Genomic DNA, 21,694 nt, shown 5'->3' on the forward strand with positions numbered 1-21,694 from the left:
GCTGCCTCAGCCCCCTCCCAGCCCCAGCACAGATTGGGCAATCACTGTCCTCAAGGCCCCAAGCCTCTCACCTTGGTGCCCTGACTCCCTCTGAACACTCACTTATCTGGCCACCAGGTGCGGCTCACCTGCTTGCCTGGGGAAGGCACACCAGCCCGGACTGCGCAATCCAGCCAATTCCTCTGCTATCCAGTAGGTTGCAACTATGCCTTTTCCAGTAAGATCTGAATTTCGGCTTTGGGGGGGGTCCCCAAATTTGTCCTTCCTTATACTCTCCCTCAGCTCTGGGATACCATATTGAGTTCTCTGACATCTTTTTTTTTTAACTTTTATTATAACTTGATTTTCTTTTAAATTAAACTTTCCCTGTTTAAGTTACTATGTGGCTGTGTGGTTTCAGTCTTCTGACAGGAGCCAGACTGATGCACTTGATAAAAACCAGTTATATGTCAGGCAGTGTTCCATGCATAACAGGATGAGGTACGTGCTTTTGTGGCGCTTACCCTCCCCAGAGGTTGTTAACTAAGACCTGACCTGCAGAACAGACCCAGCCACGCAAAATTCTGAGGCAGAATATCCTAAGCACGAGAGGGTAAGTGTAAAGAACCTCAGAGGTCATGAACTTGATGTAGATGAGTACTAGAAGGACCAGTGGGGCTAGACTTCAGGGAGCAAAGAGAGTAAGAGATGCAGCTGAAGCAGCAAACCGTTTAGGTAAGGGAGGCAGCACTCGGCGTCAGGGCCTGTGAGGATGAGTTAAATCAGATACTCACAGCTCCGCCAGGGTCCAGGGAGTAAAATGTGTTCACCCAGATCATAGGCCAGAGCAAAGGGGTCTGGATAATTTTTTTTTTAAATTTATTACTCAAAGCTATTTTTAAATTTGGCTCTCTGTGCTTATGCCTTCAACACTTACACGATTTTCTGCTCCTCACTAAGGAAAGCCCACTTGATCTGATCACAGACACATTTAGCTCCCGTGGACCCACCAGAGGCCCTGCTGACATGCTTTGTCCTTTTAGACAACCTGTAGGAACCTTGGGTCTTTCAGCGCGAACCCCTCCGAGTCGGCCTCGGCCTGGGCACACGCCCTAGGTGGGTGGGTTTTGGCGCTTTCCCAGCCTTCTTGGTGTAAACAATTCTACCACCGGGGGCTCCCGACAGCCCAGTTTTGTTACAGGCCGTGTTGTAGGACAGCCTAGACAGCAGGTCAGACGCTGGGCCATTCTGAGTGTCTCCAGATACCGTCCCCAAAAGAGCCTGGATACTACTTAAGTGTGACTATTTTAAGTAGAAGGCCTTGAGCAGGGGAATGGCATGATCTGATTTTAGATCACTCTGGTCGTGTGAAGGATGAGTGATAAAGAAGCAAAGGTGGAAAAGGGGAGCTAAGACAAACCAGTTTTGGAGAAAATGGTGTACTCATTGGGACAGCCGGGGCGTTTCCTTCTTTCACTCTAACACGGAGGACCACACTGGGAGGATTATGTTGGGAGTAAGGAAGGCTTGATGGAGCTCCTGCCTGACTAGTACAAACAGAAAGTAGCATTCAAATATCTCTAGTAAGTGGATGGAAACGTAGGGAGGGAGGGTGAGAACTACATCAGCAAAAGCACAGAGGTGATGAGCGCTGACAGTGAGTGTGAACTGTTTTCTTAAATACATGGGAGTTAAGAAATGGTAACTCAGACTGAAAAGGTAGCAGCAGGGACCTTGCCCAGGAAGGGATGTATTGAGCCAGGGGGCTTATTTTTTTTCTGTAGCCGACTGGAAACTATTGAAGGGTTTTAAGTAGGTTTTATACACACACACACACACACACACACACACACGGTTCTATGCCGTTTGGATGCCTTGACATCAGTGTGGAATGAATTTTAGACCTCAGAGACTGGAGGAGAAAGGAAGTAGGAAAGAGCATGAGAGAAAATCAGAATTCTCACTGGGGAAAGCAAGCAACATAATTTATTAAGTATGTGAAGCAATGCACTAAGGCTTTTCCATTTCATCTGCATCTTAGACTCTCGTGTAAGAAACTTACGCAAGGTTACAACAGGTACTGAGTGGCCAGTTGATTTGAAGCTGATTTTGTTGTTATAGGAAGGACAAAACAAAACCAAAAAACCAAGCCTGTGATGCTATATATACATTCAGAATTTTTATTTCAAAACAAAGAACCATGGTAACAATAATAGAAAATCCATTTGGAAATTATTCACAATCTGGTCACTGAGAAGTGGGAAAATTTCCACACTGCAGTACTGCCAACCCACTGTTTTTGAGGAGCCAGAAGCAGACGTACAGTTAGAAGAAAGTCACCCTTCTGGCAAAGCCCCATCCTTGGCTCTTGAGCTTTTACCCACAGGCTCAATGACCAGAGGAAATGGTGAGAACTGAGAACCAAAATACTGTCATAGGCAAGGGTTTGGCTAAAGGGCCTGAAATCTGTAAGCACCAAAGAGGGACTGGGAGATCAGGCAACATATGAAAACGGGGAGAGGGGTCCAATAGCCATCTCTAAAAATACTGGGAGACTGGATGATTGCGGAGGTGTCTGTGACCGTGGCAGGTGTGAACCCCTCCATCGCATCCAAGTCTCTGAACCGCCTGAGTTCAAAGTCTTCAGTTTGTTTCTTATCCCCTTAAAGAATGCCTCCCTCCCAGTGCCCGCAGGAGGCCACACGGCCTGATCCCACATCCTTTCCTGCTTCTGCTGTCTGACTATGCAGCCCTCCACCCTCAGTCTCAGAATGGAGGGGGCTCCCCCTCCTCTCTAACACAGGCAGCCAGATGAGACTGAGCTCCGCTGAAGCCCCGAAGGCAACCACAGATGCAGACTGCACCCAGCAGGGGCAGCGCTATTTACACACAGAGGAATGAGTCGTCTTAACACACTCTATCCAAAAGGACACCTTAGGAACACAGAGGAAACAAGTTACCCACAAATCCACCCAGAACAAAGTGACGGCGCACATTCACGCTCTCAAGTGTGGGCCACGCTGCACATCTACTCGCAGCGACTCCAATGTGGTCTATGGGAAAGGTTCAAGCCCTTAAGGACACTTGCCATAATACTACGGTAACATGGTGACAAGGGTAACTTGACATGGTAACAGACATAAACAAGCATGAGATAACCCTAATGCAACAACATACTGCAACTAGATAATAATTGTTCAGGAAAATCCTCTCCCAAAGCTGAGGTTACAAGTTCCAAGTTAGCTATGAACATCTCTGAATTCTTTTAAAGCTATGGCTTAAAGTAAAATAATAATAATAATAATAATAATAGTAATAATAATAATAATAAAAATCTAAAATCTTCTAAAGAACAAACTGAAGAAATAATGAACCTCTACCAAGAACCCGTATTTTAGGTTGCTCACTTGGGAGGCTCTCCCACCAGAAGGTGGTACGAGTACTTAAAAAAAAAAAAACAAAACTGAGTTCACTACAGGAGAAAGAAGTTGTTTGGTCCAGTGAGGGGACAGAGGGTTTCTAGAAATAACCACCCCTTCTCTGGACTCCATCCAAAATTAGAACCCAACAACCACCATTAACTACAATGCTCATCTTAGTAATGAGCCTAGATTTCAAGTACTGCTACAGACAATCTTAAAGAAAGAAAGAAGTTCCGAAGGAAACCGATAGCTTCTTTATACAGGCACCGTGACTTTTCTGAGAAATTAAACTTGAGAGTTTTCGTCTGAAGAACAGAAATGTTTACGAGGCAACGTGCAAACCTCACACACCACATCATAGCCCCTCTAATAACGCATCACATTTCTCCCTAAATTCGTCCCTTATTGCACCGTAACCTCTTCGGTATTGAATCTTCCACCCGAGAACCTCTCTTTAAGCACCTCCCTCTAACCTCAATTTCCTTATGCTTTCATTATTTGGTAAAAGTACTTTACACTTAAAAAAATAAATATTTATGCAATAAAACCAGAAGATAAAATAAATAAAACTCAAGTTAGTTTGCTCTGCAGAGCTGTATGGAAGTGAGGAAGGTGCTCTCAGGTGACCCCTCTCTGCCCTCCACACCCGTGTGTCTTTGCTTCCGGGTAGGTCTGAGGTTAGAGGAACCGCAACCTCCCGCTCACTCCCCTAAAGGCCCCCGGGAGCAACATGAGACCCTAAGGGAGCAAGAGCTTGCAAAGCTGTCAGATGCCAAGGGGTCAAGCCCTCCTGAAATGAAGGTAGGTTCACTTGGTCTCTCCTTAGCAGGGGAGAGTGTCCAAGAAATGAGATTCTAAAAAGCCACTGAAAATAACGACTAACCCCGGCCTGGGGATCCTCTGAGGTCCCCTCGAGTGTGTGGGATGAGAAAGGAATCAAGTAGCAGCAATCAGAAACAGTCCTGGGTTACAACCTGATGAGGTCTCTCCCCTTGCAGGGAGAGGTTGCTTCTCCTGGTGGGAGGGAGGCGGGAGGGAGGCCTGGCTTAGACGTTGGTGTCCTTGGTGGGCTGGATGCTGTTCATCTCCATGACTGGGCCCTTCTCAGCGCGGTGACCCTCCTGCGCCTGCCCTTCGAAGGCGCGTGTAATTTCCTCGAAAGTCCTGCCACGGGTCTCAGGGACTTTGAAGAAGGTGAAGACCCAGAAGACAACGAGGAAGGCGGTGAAGACAATAAAAACGTAGGCTCCTAAGTAGAACTAGTGAAAGGACACAGAAAAGGGAGAGTTGATGTCAAGATCTGGTCACCAAAACTCCAGCTTCCCTCACATACACATTAGGCCTCCGGCCAGAATCCTCCTATCGCGAGTGGAAACAGGTTTCTCCAGGCGCTCGGATCTAATTTCATCGGTAACTACTGTACCTCTCTATAATTTGTGTCATTCCTTTCCCTAGTCATTAAAGTTAGCTGCTTCCAAACGCCTACTATTTTAGGACTTCTATTATTTTTAAGATCTGGGTTTCCGAAAGACTCATGGAAATAGAAATGCGTTCCAGACATCCATGCTAGGTTCTTTATTATACAGCAGCTCCTGGTCATTTTACAAGACCTACCCCATCATCAGCATCCCACGCTCAGTGAGCCTTTAAGATCATAAAGCCATTACTGCTAGTCCAAATGATGGATTTTAAACATCGATTTGGAATCCTCTGAGGCTTATCATGACCATTCTGTTTCTACGCAGAACTATGTATTGGCTGGTTTGAGATAGGTGAGGTGAGCTTTAATTTACTTACTGCAGCCGAGGGGAAGAGCAATCCAACCAAGAAGTTGGAGGTCCAGTTGGAACAACCAGCCACTGCCATTGCAGCTGGGCGGGGTCCCTGGCCAAAGAGTTCAGCCACGATAAACCAGGGAATGGGGCCTGGGCCAATTTCAAAGAAGGCCACGAAGACCAAGATGGCCCCAATACAGATAAAGCTCATCCAATTATAATTATCCTGTAAGAAAGGAAGAAAGCAAAGTTAGTATTCTTAGAATGACCTAGGCAGGAGCCAGCTTCCCAGAGAGGAGTACCGACTAATAATGAAAAGGTCCTTCTGTCCCGTGGTATAAAGGAGTTACTGTACCTAGAAGCCTCGGGCCTTTGAATCCTAGCAGTGTGACCACACATGCCACTCGGCACCAAGACATTTCATCATCTGGGAAATGGGACTAATTACCTCAAGGTTTCTTTAAGAATTAAATGAGATAATGTACCTTTCAAGCCATATGTTATATAGACACAAGGATTAAGGCAGTTCAGTGACCTCTGTCTGATAACCCACTCTTCTCAAAACCCTGGGCCTGGCGCTTCTCCCAGATGCCGTCTGTATGATCTCCAACCTCAACTACCCACCCCTCTCCCCTTTCCCCACCCCCTCTTTCCTCCACAAAGAGCACTCACCTTTAACAGCAAGGAAATCGTCATGAGGACAGAACAGAAAGCCATTCCTCCAAGGCCTGTCAGATGTAGAGTCCTCCTCCCCGCCCTTTCCACCAGGAACAGCTACAAGAAGAAGAACAATAATAATAAACATGGAACATCTGCTTTCCCTTTCATGAAGACGCCGCAGGAGCTACCCGAATCCGCCGCGCACAGCAGGACACCTGCGGTAGTCACATGTCGTCTTCTCCAGCTCCAAGTTAGAAGCGTCCCATGGACTCCCTCCCATGCCCACCTACTGCCTATTCGCTTGAAGCGAGTGAAGACTGCTTCACCCCTCATCTCCCCCGAAAGGAATCTGACAGCAACAAAAGGGGTTCACTAAATGACGACAGGGAGGTGGAAGGACCCACAACCCATCTTTGAACATATGGAGCAAAAATTCTCCTCCCCCCTCAAAAATGATCCAAACACATGACTTACAGAAACCACAGTGAAGATCGTATTAACCACGCCAGCACCAATAGTGGCATAGACCGGCTCCTGGACACCTGCATCTTTGAAGATTCCCGTTGAGTAATAGAACACCTAGCAGGGAACAAAAGATGCAACTATGAAATTCAAGTGTGCACAGCAGTTACACTGAGCCTGCAAAGAATCAATTCAGAAAAGTACCAGAAGTGAAGGAGTCCTTCCCAGAGTTTTGTTGTTGTTGTTCAATCACAGTATCTTCTGCAAATTAATTATCTTCTGTATCTTAGGTCTATTATTCTCTTCTTAATTTCCCTCAATTCTAGCTGCTTATTTCCATTTTTCTCTTCTAACTATGCTTTTTCTTACTGCTCCATTCAGCCTCTTCCTTATTAAATTTTTAAAGGCATAAGTCCTTTTACATTTTTCTTTCTTTCTTTTTTTTACATTTTTCAATTACACCTTTTCAATGGACTACTTCTCTAACTCCCTGACCCCAACAGTGATACTCACTGATGTCTCAGTTTGACAGTGAAGACACTGAGGGGTGTAATCAGCCTGCTCGTGTAATTAGAAGCAGAACTTGGGCTGGAATTCCTAGCACTAGGTCTTTGCAAGTGTTTTAGGAGATAACACCAGCTATTATTTTAATTTAATATACACTATTACATAAGCTGCTATTTAAAGTATATTATTTTTATTATTTGCTCAACACTGTGCTACAGCGTGGAGCTGCTCCAACCCCTAGAGCTAAGGAGATGTCAGACCGTGGACTCAGACCAAGATAACAAGGGCGCAGGGTCTAGATCACTCAGTCCCTCAGGTCTAGTTTAAGAGTTTCTGATTTGACCCGGAGTATTTGCCCTCATACCAGTAGTCATTAGGCTTCACTGAACATATGCTTCCGCATTGGGAAATCCCTACAACCTAAGATAGAAACTACGTAATTTTTCCAAAATAAGATCAAGGTTGTGCTTTTTGAACCTGAGATACTGACTAGTCCTCTAGGAGAGAAGCAGGGGTGAGCTAAGAAAAGCTGTTAGAAAACATTCCGAGAGTATTTAATGATATAAAGCTTGTGAGGAAAGACATCTGAAGAGTTAAAACTAGGAATGAATAGTTATGCCAGTCCTCTTCCTTATTATATAACGGTGTGCACGTCCAAAACCTGACACGTTCCTACAGATCCCAAGCAGACTCCTTACAGTGAAACCGCTCCGCTGCCTGGCACCGTCGAGCTGGGTTACGCTAACCTGCACACGAGCTGCCTTAACAGCTGTTTACTTTGCAATGTAAGCAGGGTGAACACTATCCAGCCTCTTACCCCTCTGCCTTTAAGGGAAATTAAAAACAGAAAAAAATGATTTTCACACATGATTTTCACACACGGTTTGACATCTGCCTTACAGAATGCTCATCTATCACTGGTAATCTTCCCAGAGTGGTCTGTCTTTTTCTGATCTTATTTTGCAGGCCTAGGACTGCGGGGGAGGCCAGAAGGCACCTGCGGGGCAGAACTGAAGAGGGCGGTTGTCACTCTCAGGACACGCACCTGCGCTGGAGGCCTCAATAGTCCCAGCCTTGCTGCTCGGGAAAGTCTCGAGAGTATTTTTGATTACAGTGGTTTTTCAAAGGAGGAACTCTGAGATTGAGATCCATCAAAAGCAGCTTTTTCAAACTATCCTTCCTCCCAGGTTCTGCTATAACCGCCTCTAAGCCCTCAGGAGAAGCACAGCCATTTCAAACACAGTATCCTCGTGGCAAGTTAGGCAGAAAAGGCCAAGAACCAACTTACTCTGAGTATCATGTTTTGCAAAATGCTTTGTCACACGATTTGACCACGCTGATCACGTTTTGATGGGAAACCTCAGGGCATGAATCAGAGGTGGGACAAGAATATTTGGATTCCTCCTATCCAAATGTTTTATTTTCAGGTGGATAGAAGGTATAGGAATACCCTCTCTGACCACAACCAAGACTCAAAAGCAGGAAGCTGATTTTTGCGTAGACTACGATGGCCACCTGCCAAATGCTAGCTTCCGTTTTGCCCCACACTCTAAACTGTCATAGTCACTAGTCTACGTTGCACAAAATATATAAGGTAAAGCCAGCTCAGCCTGAAGTTGCCAGTGTGCTCACAGACCTCGTAATTGCTCCCCAGGGCTTTACACTGATTTTTAGATAGTAAAGTTCTGGAAAAAGAACCGAGGTGAATTAATTCTCAGATCCACTTTGGTTGTATGGCCTGTGTTATCATTGATGACATCATATAAGCTAGATCAGACTTAAAGAAAAGTGGAAATTTTAAAATTGAGTGGTCAATCAACAGTGGTGGGGTTGAATGCCCAGCGAGTTAAGAACCACAAAGAAAAATGATTTAATAAAGGATTATTTGACCACCAAAAAAAAAAAAAAAAAAAAAAAAAAGAGTGGTCAAAAAAGAGAATAAAAATTAGATACACTGCAGTACTCTAAATATTGAAAAAATGTCCGGAAGAGGACAAATGTTAACTGAGTTCCAAGACTAAGGGTGACAAAATTTTCACCTCTTTTCATCTTTTCACATGGAAAACATGTACTATAGATATCATTTTAAGACATAAAAAACTAAACCAAATCAAAACCTGGATAGTCAACATTTTCTGAGCGGCTGCTATGTGGTAAGCATTGGGAGAGACCCTGTACATGTGAGAAGGTGACCAGTAACCAAGGCTGTTCGCCCCCGGTCAGGCGTTTAAAGTCACGGATCTGAGGACAGGTGGACACTCACGGCGTTGATCCCGGAGAGCTGCTGAGAGAGCTGCAGCATGACGGAGATGATGATGGGCTGGCGGTAGCTGGGCGCTCTGAAGAGCTCCAGCACGGTGACTTGCTTTTCTTGTGCCATCCGAACACTCTCGTCTTTCATCTCCTGGATGTCCTGAGCCACATCCTGGGTGCCCCACAATCGCTGGAGGACTGGTGGAAGGAACCAAGAGGAAAGGTTCAAGATAAGCTGCTGTCCCCAGAGCCTTCCCCCGTAAGACAGCTGGCAGGAAGCCAGGCGAGATGAGCGCTGAGCCCCGGAAGCGGCCGATCAGTCAGCATCTGGGCCTTAACTTGCCTTCTCATCTTATTCTTTAGGGGCTGAAAGCTTCTGAGTCAATTAACAACAAGTTCATACTGTATAGCACAGGGAACTATATTCAGTATCTTATCTTAAAACAAACTGCAAGCCTAAAATTCCTATAGTGAAGGTGTGAAGGGTACTCACTCTCCTTAGCATTCTCCTCTTCTTTTCTGTTAATGAGCAAGAATCTCGGACTTTCGGGGCAAAATGGCAGGGCAGCACATTGCAAGACAGCTGGAATAATGGTGAAGCCCAAGAGCAGCGGCCAGAGCTCTTCTGTCCCCATGATGACTTTCAGACCAAAGATCTAGAGCCAAAGAAGATACTTTAAATTCCATACTGTATAGGCCACAAGTGGATTTTAAAAAATGAAAGTGTTTAGAAAATCATCTACTCTTTAAATCACAGGAAAAGACTTTGTTTCTTCTACTTTCTCTTTTTCTCTGCCCTGCTTTCTTAACCGTCTATGAGATATAGTAATATTAGTATCTGAAACATATAAAGTTGAATTATGCACCATATTCTGGATTGCTTTATCTATGTAAATTCATTTAATGAGCCATGAAACTAACAGTAAGTTCTGGAGTACCTGGGCCACCAGAATCCCGATAACAATGCCCAGCTGGTTGAGGGTGCCGAAGGCCCCCCGCAGGGCAGTAGGAGATATCTCCCCAATGTACATGGGGACAAATCCTGTGCAGAGTCCACAGAAGATGCCAATAATCAGTCGGCCCAGGATCAGCATTTCAACCGACTCCGCTATTTTGCAGAAGCCCATCAGGCAGCCACCAGCAATGGCCAACAGGTTGACAATTAGCATTGAATTGCGCCTGAAAGATTAAACAAAGACAAGTGAAGTTAGCATAAGAGACCCGATCTCTCCCCTTCTTTCCTTATCATTCTACCCTTCTGCAAGCTGATACATCTTTTGGTCTAACTTTTCCACTTTCTCTTATCAGAACATTTCTGGCTGAGATAACCAGGACCAATGGATCTTATACCTCTGTACATATAAGGCTCACCTAGAGAACATGTTTAAGATTCTCCTCGCTAAGTCCTAGCTGTAGCTTAGAATTTTAACAAGCACTTTAAGGCCAATTATTCTCAAAGTGGTCCACAAACAGCATCAGCTAGAAATTTGCTAGAAATTAAAACTGTCCCACCTCATCCCAGATTTGCTAAATCATTAGGCCTGAGTCTGGGGTGGAGCCCAGCAATCCATGTTTTAAAAAGGCCTCCAAGTGACTGGATGCAAACTGAAGTTTGGAACACTGCCTGAGGCAATTCTGGTAGAGTCAGTCCAGAGAAACACTCAAGAGAAATTTTTGGACCAGGGCTGATCTTTTTATGCTACTTACTGCATTTTATTATAATGTAGTTGCTTAGAAACTTAGAAACTCCTGCAGATGTTGGAGATCAGCATCGTGGTACTTGACTCTGACTCTGACTCTGGTGGCCCAGTGGAATTACCTGAGGAAATCTGAAAAATACTGATACATGGACCCTATCCCCAGAGAGGCTGATGTAATTGGCTTGGGGTGTAGTCCAGCACTGGGACTTTTAAAAGCTCCCCTAGGAGATCCTAAATGTGCAGTGGGGGTGGAGAACCACTGTTAAGAGAATAATTCTCCTTCTTATTGTCACCTTTACTTTTCTCTCCATCCTCTTCCCCCCTCCTCATTAGGTTCTTTTGCTAATAAAATAACAATAGGAAGAAAACCATGTTAGTTATGGGAGGTCCATGTTAACCGTTTTGTGACTATATCTGCCCACAGACCAAGGATTATAAAATACTTCCTCCCAATCCTGCAATATTAAATTATGAAGACATTTGCATAAAATCCCCCAAATCTTAATTTAATATTTTTTGGGGGGAGGTAATTAGGCTTATTTGTTTATTTATTTATTTAATGGAGGTACTAGGGATTGAACCCAGGACCTTGCGCATGCTAAGCATGCGCTCTACCTCCCTCCACCAAATTTTAACTAAAGCAAATGTCTGACCTTGTAAATAAAGTATGTTTCTAGGAAACTCCAAGTGGACTTTACCAGAGAATAACTGAATTAGCTTAAGCTGGACTACAGTCTCCAGTCACTCCCAGGCCCATCTCCTGATGGGCAGGAGAGCTCCAAGCAAGAGCAGTCATATTCAGTGCCAGCTGGACTAGTTTTTCCTTGATCAGAATTTGAGGTGTTCTCATGCAAATGCATCATCATCCCCTTGTTCTAAGTCTCAATACCGGTTCTCAGTGCAACCAGTGTAGCCCCCTTCCTTGCCCAGTTTGTGGTTAATACCTGCCAAATCGGTTGACAAAGAGTCCAACAGAAAAGGAGCCAATCATACCACCGACGGAGAAGATGGCCACAGACAAGGACCACAGAGACGTGAGTAACTCCTTAGAGGGAAGCTTGTCTAACCTATCTTCCAAAGTATAATTGAGAAAGTCCTTTATGATCTGCAAATTAAAACGGTTGGTGGGAGGACAGGGGTAAATACATGGCAATGGAAGACAGATACCACATACGAGTTAATGTTACCAGCTCTGAAAAGAACAAGTTTTCATTTGTCCTGAAAATTCCTGTAGGTCGTAGTACTGGAGTGCTGACGTTCGGTGACTACCCCAGCTCTCCCCCTCCCACCACCCCCCCCCACGACCTAAGGGATAGCCCCTCAGGGCTAATAACGGAAGTGTGTCCCCAGGGGGTGAGAGGAAGAATGGGTACCGTCCAGGGAACAGAGAGCATCTGGGCCTTTTGCTTGATCAGTGATTCAATTAGCCACCCACCCCTGCCAGTTATTCCCCCTCTAAGTCTTGGCCAGGCCAGCTACCAAGTTTGTCTAAAATTGTTAATTCTGAAAACACTGCCAAAGGAATACTTTCCCTATTCCAACTCTAATTGCCTGATACTCACCACCTCAGGAGCATTGATGACTCCGGTGTTGTAACCAAACTGGAAAGAGCCGATTGTAGCAACAGTGATGGCAAAGATCAGAGGTGCGGTGACCTGGGGGGAGGGGAGAAAGAAGAAACAGTCCTTAAAACCCTTGAGTGATGATTGTCTCTTATTAAGGAGATATATATATATATTACGAGAACTTGGCCTGTGAGTGGTATGAAAACAACAAAACTTAATGAGATGTAGGTAATGAATACAGGACACAGAAGAATTGTATACAGGTTACACTAAAGAGCTTCTCTCGAGATAAACAGGTGAGCATGGAGAGTAAATTTGGAAAGTGGCAAGAAGATGTGGGCAGGCAGAAGCTAAGAGGAACTGGGTTAGTCGGTCTGGAAACATTCAAAAAACTGCCCCAGGTAAAGCAAACACAGAACTGACCACTGGCCTCAGGAATAGAAAAGATTGTGAGGGAAAATTAAAAAGCCTAGTGTTCCGGGGGAGGGTGTAGCTCAGCGGTACAGCGCATGCTTAGCATGCAAGAAGTCCTGCGTTCAATTCCCAGCACCTCTATTAAAAAACAAATAAACCTAATTACCTTCCCCCCCCGGGGGGGAGGGGCAGTGAACAAAGCCTAGGGTTTCTAAGAACAGATTCTTTCGGAAACAGCTGGATCCAGTGCAGGCTCACCTGTACCCCAGACCCCACGGAAGGCCAGAATGGTGGTGGTGGTGGTTCTTCATCACTGGGCTGCTTTTAACTCTCTGGATCGTGTAATCTACAGTTTCTACCCACTGTATCCTTGGCCCCATTTGAAATTGTTCCCGTGTACTTAATACTGTACTGCTATCCCCCACCCACCCAGCAGGGGGCGAACACAGTCTCTCACTCCCAACCCAGCACTTAGGAGACATTTGGTGGGGGGGGGGGGAGCAGAAGTCAACCCAGTTATCACTCACCTTGCAGGGAATAATTCTCATTATCTTAATTTCCACTTCAAGGTAGCTCAATTTTTATGCCTGAGGCCCAACCCTTCCTCATCCTCAACTCTCCTCTCAGGTCAGACAATGGCAGGCGAGAAGTTTCAGTTGCCCAAATTTTGACCTTGCCTCCCATCAACTAGGCTTAAGGACCCTTGAGGTCTCCACCAGGACACAGCTTTGTTTAATCCTCTCCTTTGAGTAAAAACCTCTTCTTTTCACTCATCATTTGCCACCCTTGTGGGCCTTCTCATTTTTTCTTCCCTTCTCTTATCTTCCTTTATTTTCAGGTAAGTTTACCTTAGGGATAATGCCTTCCTCCCTACAAATACTGCATCCTTAGACACAAAAATACATTCATACATCATGCACGCACAATTACAACCAATAGGAAGGATGGCTGGAACTCTCTCTCCCTCCTTAGAATCCAGACTCCCATAGGTCACGGGACAGATGGCGGGACACCTACCCAGGACCCCAGACAAATCCCAGGTCCTTTCAAGGTCTAACACTTGCAGAGAAATCCCGACGTCGGCTCTCAGACCCACAGTCATCATCAACCCAAAAGCAGCCCCCAACCCCCCATCTATCTCATCCCCACATATTCAGTGGCATGTAGTTACGTAAAAAAACCAAACCAAAAAAAAAAAAAACCCACGAAAAACAAACACAACTTCTCCAGGTGACTTTCCCTGCAACGGAAGGTGAATAGAACTGGGATTAATCCTTGACAGGATATGACATTCAGGGAGAACTGGTGAAACTGTGGCACCGCAGCCTGGAGAGGAAATGGAAAGGCTCTAAGATGGCTAAGTGACTCCGCACGAAAAAGAACGCAGCAGTCACCACTAAGGTTTGCCTTTCTCAGCGTATCCCAAACAAGCAAAGATAACCAGCAGCCTGACGTTCTTACCTTCGCTGTCCCCATGGCCCTAATTCAATTCTTTTCGAATCCTCAGTAAGATCTGGGAGTTGGATTCCAGAGACACCTCTCCCAGCCAACAAATCCTTCACCACGTCCTTCCCGGCAGCAAGTTCTCCTCGAGATGCTCGCAGGACCGCTCTAACAGCTCATCCTCACAAGCCGGCAATGAGTGGGCACTTATTTAAAAGCTCTGCAAAGGGCGGAGCCTGGGCGACAAGCCCCCTGCCCCACCCCACGCCCGCCCCCAAGTAATCTCCGGACCTCCCGGAATTTTGTGACCTCAAACTCTCCCCCCACCCTAGGCAACAACCCTCCGCCCATCTTTCTAAAACCACATCCTCCACCCTCCCTCCACTCCGTTTTTTTAAGCTCGTCCTCCTTCCCTCTTCTGAGAGCCTCTTAGTTTCACAGACAAAGTGCTACCAGAAAAGCCTGGAGGGAGGGCAGATACACTTTATTTTTGGCTCTCGCAACTGTTCGGAATTGAATCAATCTGTAAAAAGATGAGAATAAATGCTATCTATATTAGGCAAAGTCGACTGGGTGCTACTGTGAGAGTTCAGGCTGTCGGACGGAGTGTAAACAGAAAAAATTCATAATCCTATGCATTTATCAGGGGCTCTTTGACTGTAGGCTGTGCCTATGATGTTGAAGCGGTGGGGAAGGATAGTTTGAGAGAAGGAAAGCAAAAGGGAATAATTGGACCAGTTTGGGGCTGTACTTGTCCACTGATCGCGCAATTACTGCTGGGAGGAAGAAAACCCGAATATTTAGGAGCCAGAACAACTCCCCGAGGCTGCAGGAAAGAGACAATCACCTGCCTGTGGGACACAATCCAGACTCCGTATTATGGCCTTCCCCACACCGCCCACTCCTCCTGAATTCTGCCCATTCTGCAGTTTGCCTCCAGTCTCAGGTTTACAGCATCCAGGGTAGGACAGTTATCAGATTCCACGAAACAGGTGTCTGCGAAGCATATACTCCCTATCAGGCACCCTTTGAAAAGTTGGGGATCCATCCATCAGGGTATAGGACAAAAAAGTCCTGGCCCGCAAGGAATTCGTGGTGCTTTCCATCCTCCACTTCAAAAATAAAAAAGGGACGAGGCCAAATGAGTTTTACACAACTGGAGAGGATTATCAATATCCGATGACTACTTCTGGGCTGTGCATTTCTTGAAAGAAAAGTGTGAGATAAATATCTGATAACTAAGCCATGCAAGAAAACTGAGCAAGATGAGTGGGAAAAACGGATAAGAAAAATGTGAACAGAGGGCGATGAAGGATACTGAAAGGGGAGAGCAGTGGCTCCAGTGTGAGAGTAAAGGAAGGAAGACAATTCCGTTGGAGTTTAAAGAGTTGGGTGAGAGCTAAGAGTACCGCCTTGCTGGAGGGGAAATATCGGTGGCCAGGTTCCTAACGCCTATTGATCCGTAGCCTAGCAACGCCTCCGGCAGGACCAGCGAGGCGGGTAGGGTGCAAGGAGCCCGGCAAAGAGAGAGAATTTTGCTGAGGGTTAACTGGACAAGTGTATCTTTCTTCGAGGTTTTGATTGAGGGCCTAGAATTCAAACAGATACTACTGGACTTGGAACAAACCACGTTATATTGTCTCTGTTCCTTAAAAGAGGATTTTTAAAGATTGAAGTATAATTAACTCACATTATATTACTTTTAGGTATACAACATAGTGATTCAGTTTTTTTATACATTACAAATATACACTGCTAAATGGGGATATTTTCTGAACCTCATGGTTAGCTGAGAGAACTGGGGATGAGTGAAACGTGACTTCCGTGAGGCCACCCCTCTCCTCCCCCACTCCATCCCGGTTTTCCAGGAAATACCCAGCCTAGGGGCCCCTTTAGTTACCACAGCAACGGGATTTAGCAGCCAAGGGACAAAGAATATCCTGTATGGCAGCGCTGTCCAACAGAAATTCAATTTGCGCCATTTATGGAATATTAAATTTTCTAAGTAGCTTCATCAAAACTTTTAAAAGAAAAAATTTTTAAGGAACAAGAGAAATTAATTTGAATAATTATTTGACCTGATATATGCAAAAGAATATCAGCTGAGCATATACATCAATATAAAAATATTAAGATAGTTTACTTTTTTTCTACTAAGTCTTCAAAATTCAGTGTATGTCTTACATTTACGGCACATCTCCATTTTAGACTCTAAGTTTTCCACAGCTACAGAAATACTTCGTTCTAATCAAGACAACAAAGTTGTGTTTAATAGGAAACTATTTTAAACTGCTTCCATTTTAATAAAAATTAAACTGTATTCAGTATCTTGTAATAACCTAGAATGGGAAAGAATTTGAAAAAAGACAGGTATATGTATAACTGAATCACTTTGCTGTGCACCTGAAACATTATAAATGAACTATACTTCAATGAATTTTTTAAAGTTAAAAACGTAATTAAAATTAGCAATTCAGTTCCCCAGCCGCACTCACCAGTCACAGGAGGCTCAAGGCTGGACCTTGAAGCGTTAGGGGAAGACAAACCCTTTCCCGTTTTTTCCTTCATTCGTTTTTAGCTCTGACTTTTTGTCTCACAATGTCATTCTTGGCTCGAAATCACTTTGTCTTTTCTTTCTCCCTCTCTCTGGCCTTAGAATAATTATTCTTTAATGTTTTGCAAGATCAAATGGCACCAGTGAAAGTAAAAAGCAGGTTTTTCCGACCCCCTGCATTTACTCAGAGCAGGCCCCCGTGTAATTCCAGTACACAAGTTATTTTTCCAATGTCTATTGAAAGAATCAATGAAATAATTGTAAAAACCTAGGATTATGCTTGTCCTAAAATAAGTTGTGTAAAAGCAGTATGCTGAAACCATACCGAGGGTGGAGTTTTAGATGTTTGAAATCTGTAGGTATTTTCTTGATGGCAGAAAAGCAGGGAGGGTGAAAGGGAGAGGGATCTGAAACGCCTTTTCTCTGGGTAAACGCCTTTTCTCAGTCTGAGAAAATTGCCTTTAAGAAAGCTAAGCAGGCTGGAAGGAAGAGAGAACCTTCTACTTTTAGCAGGATATATTTTTAAAAGGTAACAGCTGGAATTCAACTGAATCTCAGGGACCTAGAAGTGGGCCGAATGTATTGAGACAAATCCTCCTTGAGCAAGTGGGACCTAATAAGCTCCTGCTTCTCAGAAACCAGGTCAGTGACCTGACGTGTCCCCAAGGTAGCAGGGACCTCCGAGTTAGGCAATCCTAGCTCTGGGCAACAGGTAACAGTTGCTCAATAGGACAGTTTGCTTGTATGTTGGGGGCACTGACTGGTGGGCTGGGGTCTCGGCTGCACCTTGGTCGTAGCCCCACCAGATTTGAAGCTCCACTCAGTCAGGAGCCACAGCTCTAGACATCAGTCTAGTGGGAGTTCGCCAGGGGAGGCCAGCAAAGTGAGTGTCCTAAAGCAGGTCTCCTGTGTCATTTGATTCCTGTGAGATGTTCTTCCATCTTCACTGAAAACAAGAGGAAAAGTGGTGGGTTAAATTCCAAAATGGAATTTCAACATGAAATCCTCACCTGATAATATAATGTAAGGTCTGCTTGGAAGAAAGGGAATGAATGGAATCACGATCTGAAATCTCTTAAATCCAAATGCAGGTTTCTGCCGACCCACTGTGACTCTCAGTGGCAGCATTGCGCTGCTCTGTGGGACAATGTTTGGTAATGTGATAGCCACGTAGGAAAACAAATAGACCCCAAATCCTAAAAGCAGGTAACAAAGGGCTGTAAACATTTTTACCTTGTCAAGGTAAAGACAGGGAAAACCGCCTCTTTCACAGAACAATGCAAATGGCATTTCAAGGCACACAAAAAAAGCTAGTGACGGCTCTAAAGATTGCCAAAGTTAACTCTACTCTTTGCTCGTTTTTTTTTTTTAAATAAAACTAGTTTATTCTCTTATAGTTCTCAAGAGCACTGATTCTCATCCACTGCTTTCTAGGAGGACTAAGCCGTCTTTTAGGTATTTTTTAACTTACTTAAATATAATTTATATTTTAAATATCATGGTTGAATGGATTGTTTCTACACTAAACACAATGTCTAGACGTTTATAACCACTGATTTTTCCTTGCTCGTATTTGTAACATTTCTCATAAGGAACAGCTTTGCACAGAATGTTATTTGAATCTTCTTTTATTAGTTAGATGTAGGTGGAGTTCATCTTGAATCTGAAAACACTGTGGAAAATAAACTCTCAGGGTGAAGAAAGAAAAAATTTGAGAAATGTCGATTTTCCTGTCTGAACTAGGTTTCAGCTATTCATCACTCCAGTTGATCCTGAAGGACCGAATCCCAGCTCCCAGATCCTTATCACTTTCTAAGGTGTCTTCCCTCCTCTCATTTCCTTCCAAAATTAATCCTATCACACACCACTGCTAAAAGAATTACCCCAAATTAAAATTTTAATCATGTCATCTCCTAATCAAATGACTTCAATGGTTATTGAATAAAGTCTAGATCAGTGCTGTCCAGCAGAAATATGTGAGCCACATATGAAATTAAAAATTTTCCAGTAGCCATTTAAAAAAAAAGGAAAGAAATGAGTTGTCACGTTTAATATTTTATTTAATCTAATATACTCCAAATATTCTCATTTCAACACATAATTAATATGAAGAATTATTGAGATATTTTATTCTCTTTTTCTGGGACTAGATCTTCAAAATCCAATCTGTATTTTACACTCACAGCTTATCTTAATCGGGACACTAAGTTTTCAACAATCAAAGTGAAATGTGTTCCTAGTAATAAAGCTGTGTTTAACAAAAAACATTTTACATTGCTTCAATTTTTTAAAAATTAAGTATAGTTGATTTACAATATTTTATTAGTTTCAGGTGTACAGCATGGTAATTCAATATTTTAATAGGTCACACTCCATTTAAAGTTATTGTAAAACATTGCCTATATTCCTTGTGCTGTATAATATATCTCTGTAGCTTATTTATTTTATATATAGGAGTTTGTGCCTCTTAATCGCCTACCCTTATTTGCCCCTCCCCCCTTCTCTGTCCCTACTGGTAACCAATCACTAGTTTGATCTCTGTATCTGTGAATCTGTTTCCGTTTTTTTATATTCATTTATTTTTTAGATTCCATACGTAAGTGGTAACATACAGTATTTGTCTTTCTCTGTCTACACTGCTTCGCATAGTGCTGGACACGTAAATAAAAAACTGAATGAACACATGAACAAATCAAAACTTAATCAGCACCTGAGTTCCTACTAAGACAGTTGCTTGAGGGACGCGTTAGAGTCACCCAAACAGGATGAGGTTGGCAGTGGAAGTAAACTTAGTGAACACATTGGCCGATAATCAATGATGTGGGCTTCCTTCCCTCTGCGTGCCTGCAGAGCTATCACCGAGTTACCTAGGGGAGCACTTCTGCAAGACTAAAACCACAAACTCAGCGTGCTCATAACTGACACACTGAAATCCTTCCATGTGGTACGATGAAATCCCTCCACATGGGACAAAAATCTGGGGAATCTGGTCATTGTAGAATATAAGTGTTCTCATCAGTACTTTGGGTACAAACTTCTAGTTTTTAAGTGCTTAGCACATAAAAAGCTTTGATGTTTGTTGAATTGATTACAGAGCATAGATAGAAACAATCTGCATCTTTAGCCATCTTTGTCACTCATAGGCATTAAAACATTGTCTTTAATTGTAACAGTAGATGTCTTAATGTTGACCAAAATTCTTTCTGAATTTCATTTAAAGGAATTTAAAATTTTGCCTAATATATATAATAGATATATGTATAAAACTAGTCTCTAATACGAGGATCTGCTGTGAGCTCTGGCTGGCAAGGAGAGCAGCAGTGGTGTGTTGGAGCCAGCCCTCCACACTGCTCCCTGACTGTTCAGGGAGGTCATGTTGGTAGCTGTAAATCTATCACGGTGGGGGTAAACTGGCAAATGCCACAAAGTTAGTTAGTTTGTTTGTTTGTTGAAGCACTGACTTAACAGTGACCCCACGGAGAATAAGTAATGCTTCTTAGAGAAGTAGCTGATTCCGTATCTGGGGCTAAGTCACAGAAGATGAGCCTGGGACATCTTACTCGTCAGGAAGCAAAGATGCTTTCAAAGATCAGTGTGGTCATGTCAAAAGGACAGAGGAGCCAATTTAAAAGGGGCTCTCACAGGCCAAAGGTAAGATAGTTTGGGCCTCAAAAAGAGAATATTGTCTGAGTTTAACTTACTGTAAATCTGAAGAATCCATAATGATACCAAAAGGGGGGCGTTATATCAAGTATTCTAAAAAGAAAGTGAAAAGAAGAGAACGTATTTCTGCTAAATCTCATTATTCAATCAAGTTTACTCATTTATTGTATTCATGAATAATATGGAAACAAGGGACTCTAATTGTACCAATTAGAAGGCATTTTCTGACCCAAGGGGACTATTGGTCGAATGATTTTCTGAGTATGAACTCAAGTCAGAGGCAGATGTAATGCCCTAAATTTAAGTGGATGTAACTGTAAGTATACCTAACAAGTGCACATTCCTGGGAATATGAAAGAATAAAAAATCTTATCCAGGCCAAGGGTCATCAAAGTTATATTTCTTAGTATCTCAACAAGTTCAAGACCTTGAAGTTATGGCTACTGTGAAATAAAAAGACTTGTGACTGTCAGAATTGAGGTTTTGTCAGTCCATGTGGGCTGCTCCAAAGCTCTTGGCTCTAGGTTCAAAGGCAGATGGGAATGCTACAAGAGCAGGGCTACTGTGCTGTCCAGATTCCAAGACAAGTTGCACAGGGCCAAAATGTTGGACAGGCTCATTGGTTTTGGTGTTTGAATCAGGAGACCAGCCTGGACTTGTGACAAGCCCGTATTTCCACCAACAAATGCCAGGGGGTCTGCCAGGCACCTCCTCTAGCTTTTTGACTGTATCTTCTGTAGCATGTGAAAGAAAGTCATCTATGTTTACAAGTCATAAAACAAACTAGGATTGGAAACAGCCAAAAAAAAAAGGAATTTATGTTTTAAGGTTACTAATTTTTAGAAAGACTTCAGATTCTTTCTATCTATAATATATAATTTATTTAATACACATTTATTAAACACTATGTTAAACTGAGCGACTTAAGGAAAACAATGACCATACCAATTAACATGCATTATCGACTAATGACTCTGATGAGACAGAAAGAACCCATCTTATTAAATGAGAAAATAGCTTGCCTAGGGCTGCACGCATAGCTGGTTAATGATGTTGACCAGACTTCAACCTAGGCAGCTGGCTCCAAAGTCCTTGCTCTTAGAAACTACATGTACCCCCTCGCGTAACAGTCAGTCTGGTTCCTACTGTTCTCCCACATACACCTTTACGTGTCTGCTGTACCTGACTACTTACTGATTTTGAACCATTTGTGTTTGTTTGCTAGCGCTGGATAGGATAAGAAATATATTTGGTCTTTGTCTACGTTCCGGGCTTAAAATCTCCTAAAACCATTGGA

General features: G+C 43.5%; 1 protein-coding gene and 1 pseudogene across 4 annotated transcripts in view; both read right to left on the reverse strand.

Moving 5' to 3' along the window:
- Positions 1-861: 861 nt before the first annotated feature.
- LOC102531112 (large ribosomal subunit protein eL34-like) lies at positions 862-1,253 on the reverse strand (annotated as a pseudogene).
- Positions 1,254-2,145: 892 nt separating this feature from the next.
- Positions 2,146-21,694, reverse strand: part of SLC2A3 (solute carrier family 2 member 3) — a 59,541-nt gene continuing 39,992 nt past the window's right edge. For 2 of the 4 annotated variants that reach the window (XM_072954237.1, XM_015251286.3), the window contains exons 3-11: positions 12,321-12,413; positions 11,703-11,863; positions 9,997-10,237; positions 9,552-9,714; positions 9,069-9,256; positions 6,311-6,415; positions 5,849-5,950; positions 5,199-5,402; positions 2,146-4,660 (exon numbers count right to left, since the gene is read on the reverse strand). In XM_072954237.1, coding sequence (XP_072810338.1) covers positions 4,448-4,660; positions 5,199-5,402; positions 5,849-5,950; positions 6,311-6,415; positions 9,069-9,256; positions 9,552-9,714; positions 9,997-10,237; positions 11,703-11,863; positions 12,321-12,413 — 1,470 coding nt within the window. In that variant the 3' untranslated portion in view covers positions 2,146-4,447. Of the gene's footprint in view, positions 4,661-5,198; positions 5,403-5,848; positions 5,951-6,310; positions 6,416-9,068; positions 9,257-9,551; positions 9,715-9,996; positions 10,238-10,765; positions 10,848-11,702; positions 11,864-12,320; positions 12,414-14,198; positions 14,364-21,694 lie in introns of those variants that run through there. The other 2 variants (XM_006218387.4, XM_072954238.1) reach the window with 2 other exon arrangements.

This window comes from Vicugna pacos, chromosome 34 (assembly GCF_048564905.1).
Source record: "Vicugna pacos chromosome 34, VicPac4, whole genome shotgun sequence".
NCBI lineage: Eukaryota > Metazoa > Chordata > Mammalia > Artiodactyla > Camelidae > Vicugna > Vicugna pacos.